We start from the raw sequence: 6,336 nt of genomic DNA on the forward strand, positions 1-6,336 counted from the left end.
ACTATATATTTTATTTATTAAATATTTCAGATTATAAAATATAGGTCAATAGATAGGAGTTTATGGGGTATGAGCCTAAGCTGGGGAAGGGGGGAAATTTCCCATGCTAATCAAAGTCCAATTGTCATTAAAAATAAATCTTCAATGCCTTCTCAGTGGAAAAAGAATGAAGGGAAGGACTTGGAGAAAAAAGAATAGAAATGGACATAGACAGGAAAGAAGTAAAGAGAGTGGGGAACAAAGACACAAATAAAAAGATTGAAAAATAAACAGAGGGAAAGAAAAGAGAGACACTCCAAAGTTATAATAAAGAACACATTCCATAATTTTGTGTGAGAATTATTTGCTAAATTAAAAATAAGCCTTATTTTTTCATGTTCATATAAAAAAGGTAGATTGTGAATACACATACAATATGTATTATATTTTGAGCTTTGAGTAAACAGATGGTGCTTCCTTGGCTTAGGTAGAAGGGAGTGGGTAGGGTAGGAAAGTGGGAAATTGCCTCATTTGGGAGACCTGCTAAAGCCAAATGTGGGTGGAGAAAAAGAGGTGAAAAATAAAAATCTCTGACAAGAAAGATAGTGGAGCAGTCAGATTGGATGGATCTTTGGGGATCATTTAAGAGAAGTTGGCCTTTACTCTTTGAGAGATGGTAGTCTTGAACAAAAGAGAGACCAAATCTGACTTATGTTTTAATATGATCATTTTGGCTGCTGTGCAAAGAATGCATTGAAGAGGGCAAGAACAGAAGCAAGACCAGTTTGAAAGCTTTTATACTACTCTAGTGGCTTAGACCAGAGTGGTAGTGGTGGAAGTGGTGAGAAGTTGTCAAATTATGTATATATAGTATTTGGAGAAAGAACTGTCAATGTTTGTTGTTTGATTGGGTATCTGTGTGTGTATGGATGTATGTACATGAAGATATATACAAGGGAGAGAGAGAGAGAGAGAGAGAGAGAGAGAGAGAGAGAGAGAGAGAAGAAGAAGAAGAAGAAGAAGAAGAAGAAAGAAGAAAGAAGAATTCAATGATGATTCTAACTTTTAGAAGAATTTTATTTTGGCCTGTGCCTATTTTGGCCTGTGCTTCTGAGAGCTACCATTTACTGAGATGGGAAAAATCTGTTGGGAGAGCCAGTTGAAGGGGGTGAGAGATGGGGAGAGTAAAATCTATGACTTGGACATCTTAGGTTAAGGTACCTATTAGATCCCCAAGTGATGATGTATATGATGTATAATAGGTAATTGAATACATAGGTCCAGAGTAGTGTAGGGAACCCTAGTTCTGTGTATGAAAGTACCACAAACTGGGTGGCTTAAAACAATAGAAATGTATTATACCTCAGTTTTGGAGGCTACAAGTCTGAAACAAGGTGTTGGCAGAGTTTGTTTCTTTTGGAGGTTCTGAAGCAGAATCTGTTCTGTGCTTTTTGTCTCCTAATTTCTGAAGGTTGCAGTCTTTGGCATTCCCTAGCTTGTGGATTTATCACTCCAATCTCTGCCTCTGCCATCACATGTCATCATAACATCACCCTGTGTGTTTTTTTCTTTATAAGAGCACTAGAGGCCCAACGCACAAAATTCATGCAAGGGGCTCAGCCCTCGCAGCCCCTCGCAGGCATGGCCCTCGCAGCCCCAGCTTTGTCCTGAAGGTCATCCGGATGGTCATTCTGCTATTCGGTCTAATTAGCATATTAGCCCTTTATTATATAGGATTATTCATAGTGTATTACAGCCCATCCTACTCTAGTATGACCTCATCATAACTAATTATATCTGCAACAACCCTATTTCTAAATAAGGTCACATTATTAGGTACTCAGGGTTAGGACTTTACCATATCTTTCCAGGAGACACAATTCAACCCATAACAAGTAAGGAAGCCCACTAAGAAGATATACATTGGGGATTATCAGAGTTTGATGTATTATTTAAAGACACAGACTGAGAAAGCAAAGGCAGTGAGTAAGACAGAAAAGAGTACAAGTCCTGACATCCTCGAGTGTTTAGAAATGTAAAGGAATCAGCAGAGGAGACTGGAGAAGTAATGAGGTAGGAGGGAAACCAGAAGAGCATCATGGCCTAGAAATTCCTTGAAGAGAGTCATTCCAGGAGGATGGAGGGCTCGACTGTGTAAAATGCTTCAGACAAATCCAGTAAGAGCTATAATTAACTATTGAATTTAACAAAGGATTCCTTACAGGGTTGTTGGAAGGGTGCAAAGTAAATACTCCCAAAACGCTCAAAGTTTTTTGGCACATAGTAAGATCTTAATTATTTTTTTAAAAAATATTTTTTATTTATTTCACTACTTCATGAGATCTGGTTTCATGGATTTGGGAGGTGCCAGGATGTTTTGAATATAAGGTTAAGGAGCTTTGTGAACTGAATTGGAAGCTACCTCAATCCAACAATGTTTGTTCAGTTATATACCACCTAATTTTACTTTCTTTCCAGGAGAATATGTTGTCATGACAACCCACTTCCACCTCAAGAGAAAAATTGGCTACTTTGTGATCCAGACCTATTTGCCATGCATTATGACTGTCATTCTGTCACAAGTGTCTTTCTGGCTCAACAGAGAGTCTGTTCCTGCTCGCACAGTCTTTGGTGAGTATCATTTTACAGAGAATGAAGCGGGGGAGACATTTTCAAAGTGTTATGATGGGCACTCAGAGTACGTGTGAGAAGGTAGAAGAACCATTACTGGAGATAATGGGAGCAACACCTTAGCCCAGCATTAGTAACTGAGTCATTAGATCCTGGTATTTCAGACAACTAAACTCTTAACAAAGAAGTGGGAATAAGAAGAGTATTGAAGTAGTAAGGTTACTGCAGTGCTTACTGTCTCAGGAGCTTGTTCCAGGAGCTGGGGAGGGTTGGAGAGTTTAGTGAAAAAGAAGAAATTAATGAGCAGACTCCAGAAGGTGAAGGTTAGGAAACTAAACTGAAACAGAGAGGAGGATTGGAAGCATTTTTATAACCCATTTTTTGTATGCACATGTAACCTTGCTGCTTCTCCTCTAGCCTTTTTGAAAGTATGAATCATCTGGTATTTACTAAAGGCTATACAGTTTGTAGGTTTTTTAATAGTACCTACAATCGGAGAAATTTTCTTCAATATGAATTTACTGATGTCTAGGGAAAGGCTTGTATATTATTACCACTTTTCCCTGGGAGAATTACAGCTTATAAAATTTTTCTGTGTCTGTACTGTAAGATTTTTTAGGATATAAATATTAATTAACTATTTTAGTCTACTAAACTGCCTCCATGGCATGGTGGCTGTGAGTCATATACTTGGGTGTACTGCATATCCACACAGATGGCCAATATTTCCTACCAATTTTCTGAAGTTATACAGTGTACTTAAGTAGTAAATGATGTTTCAGAAAAAAAGCAGTTTTTTAGGTCAGGTAGAGAAGGAGATAGCAATGGAGAAAGAAACAGTAACCTATAAAGTAGGAAAAATAAAGTAGAAGGGTTTAATATTACAGAAATCAAGAGAAGAAGAGTGTTTCAAGAAGCAGGGAATAATCATCTGGGATGAATTCTATTGTGTGTTTAGGTAACATGCAGATAGAAACTGTATGTTGAGTATGGTGATATGATTGGTTGTTAGTGATTTTGAAAAGAATAGTTCTAGTGAAATGGAGGGAGCAGAATCTATACAGGAGTAGATTAAAGATGCCCATTTTTGAAAATATAACAAATTAAATACCCTGAAAAATCTTTCTTTACAAATCCTAGAAAAGCTAGTGAAACATAGGAACCATCCTTTTTAAAAAATATCTGAGCTCATAAGAAATTAAAGGAAATACTCAGGGACTCATATAGTATAAGGAACTGAAAACTGGAGTGTTAATCACATGAACTGATACTATTATATCAATATATTTTTATTAATAAAAATATATTTATATTTTAAAATGCATTTTTATCAGAGAGGAAGGGAGAGGGAGAGAGAGAGAGAAACATCAATGATGAGAGAGAATCATTGATCGCTGCCTCCTGCATGCTCCCACTAGGAGGGATCGAGACAACCCGGCCATGTGCCCTGACTGGGAATTGAACCGTGACCTCCTGGTTCATAGGTCTACATTCAACCACTGAGCCATGCTGGCCAGATAATAAAAATATATTTTAAAAGAAAAGAATATTATGCTGAGTGGAGGAAAGCAGACACAAATGAGTACATAGTTTATGATATTTATATGAAACGCTGGGGGAGGGGATCTAATCCATAGTGAAAGAAAGCAGAGCAGGGCATTAAAAAGGAATGAGGTGGTTACCTGGGGCCAAGAAGGGGATGAAATGGTCTCAAAGGAACGTTTGAGGTAATATAAGTATTCAATAGATGATACTTATGAGAGAGGGTATAGGGATAAACGGTGATGGAATAATACTTGAGTTGGTGAATGCACAATACAGTGTTCAGGTCATGTGTTGTGGAATTGAGCACCCGAAACCTGTATAATTTTGTTAACCAGTGTCACCCCAATAAATTCAATAAAAAGGAAAAAAAAAGAGTGGACATGGATATCACCTGATATTAGAAATATCACAGGAGCCCAGATTATCACATGACTATGATAGTGTATTGGACTAAGGAGTTATAGAGATCAAGGAAAATATGGACCCCTACCACTGGATATCTTGATTATGAATGATCAACCAGCTTTTGAGAACCAAAATGGTATATACAATAGGAGAGTCAGGTTTCAGTTAAGATCAAAAGAGGAATGCGCATTCGGAGAAGAGGGTTAGAAGATAGGTAAATTTGCTTGTCATAGAGCAGCAGAGTTGGGGAGTTAGAAGATTTTGGAGAAAAGTGTAGAAAGGGAATGGGGCACTGGGTCATATTTAGTAATGCACTTTGTAAAATATATTAAACCTGGGTGACAATAAATTAACAAAAATCCTTGCCCCTGTGGTGGTATCTGAGCTCAACAGGTTTATGAATTATGATTAATTCTGATTATCTATTGGGGAGAGTGTGTGCTCATTTTGAATACTGTAGTCTGAAACATTTTAGTTTTTGTATCCCTAGGACCTAATTCTGCAAGACACAGAATAGACAGTTAATGCTAGGGAAAAGAAGAGAATAAGAGCTATATTATTGACTAGAGAACTGGTGCACGAAATTTATGCACTCAGGGGGGAACTCTTGGGGGATGTCTATGACTGACGGTAGTCAGTCATCCCTCTCGCAGTCTGGGACCCCCTTGCTCCTTACCGCCTGCCTGCTCACTGCTCCTTACTGCTCAGCTCACTGCTCCTTAGCGCTGTGGTGGAGGCGGCGGGAGAGGTTCCTGCCACCACTGCTGCACTCGCCAGCCATGAGCCTGGCTTCTGGCTGAGTGGCGCTCCCCCTGTGGGTGCACACTGACCACTAGGGTGCAGCTCCTACATTGAACGTCTGCCCCCTGGTGGTCAGTGCGTATCATAGTGACCAGTCATTCCACCATTTGGTTGATTTGCATATTAGCCTTTTATTATATAGGACTAGGGGCCCGGTGCACAAAAATTTGTGCACTCGGGGGGGAAGGGGGGGTCCCTCAGCCCGGCCTGTGCCCTCTCGCAGTCTGGGACCCCTCGGGAGATAACGACCTGCTGGCTCAATCCCTAGGTGCAGCCCCTGGTCGGGCTCAAAGCAGGGCTGATTGGGGAGTTGGGGCGCTGCCCCCTGTCATGCACAGAGCAGGGTGGATCGGGAGGTTGCGATGCCACCCTCAGTCACGCTCAGGGTAGGGCCGATTGGGGGGTTGGGGCACCGCCCCCTGTCACACTCAAGGCAGGGTCGATGGGGAGGTTGCGGCACCACCCCCTGTCACGCACAGAGCAGGGCCGATCAGGGGGTTGGGGCGCTGCCCCCTGTCACTCACAGAGCAGGGCCCATCAGGGAGGTTGGGGCTCCGTACCCTGTCACACACAGAGCAGGGCCAATCAGGGGGTTGGGGCGCTGCCCCCTGTCACTCACAGAGCAGGGCCCATCAGGGAGGTTGGGGCTCCGTACCCTGTCACACACAGAGCAGGGCCAATCAGGGGGTTGGGGCGCTGCCCCCTGTCACTCACAGAGCAGGGCCAATCAGGGGGTTGGGGCGCTGCCCCCTGTCACTCACAGAGCAGGGCCAATCAGGGGGTTGGGGCGCTGCCCCCTGTCACTCACAGAGCAGGGCCAATCAGGGGGTTGGGGCGCTGCCCCCTGTCACTCACAGAGCAGGGCCAATCAGGGGGTTGGGGCGCTGCCCCCTGTCACTCACAGAGCAGGGCCCATCAGGGAGGTTGGGGCTCCGTACCCTGTCACACACAGAGCAGGGCCCGTGGAGGGGGGGT

At 42.4% G+C, this 6,336-nt stretch overlaps 1 protein-coding gene across 5 annotated transcripts in view; it reads left to right on the top strand.

Moving 5' to 3' along the window:
- Window positions 1-6,336, top strand: part of GABRA3 (gamma-aminobutyric acid (GABA) A receptor, alpha 3) — a 241,088-nt gene that overhangs the window by 185,839 nt on the left and 48,913 nt on the right. For all 5 annotated transcript variants that reach the window (XM_005872355.2, XM_005872356.2, XM_005872354.2 and 2 more), the window contains one exon: window positions 2,458-2,610. In XM_005872355.2, the coding sequence (XP_005872417.1) occupies window positions 2,458-2,610 (153 nt within the window). The remainder of the gene's footprint in view (window positions 1-2,457; window positions 2,611-6,336) is intronic.

The sequence above is a fragment of the Myotis brandtii genome, unplaced genomic scaffold, assembly GCF_000412655.1.
Source record: "Myotis brandtii unplaced genomic scaffold, ASM41265v1 scaffold376, whole genome shotgun sequence".
In the NCBI taxonomy this organism is placed as follows: Eukaryota; Metazoa; Chordata; class Mammalia; order Chiroptera; family Vespertilionidae; genus Myotis; species Myotis brandtii.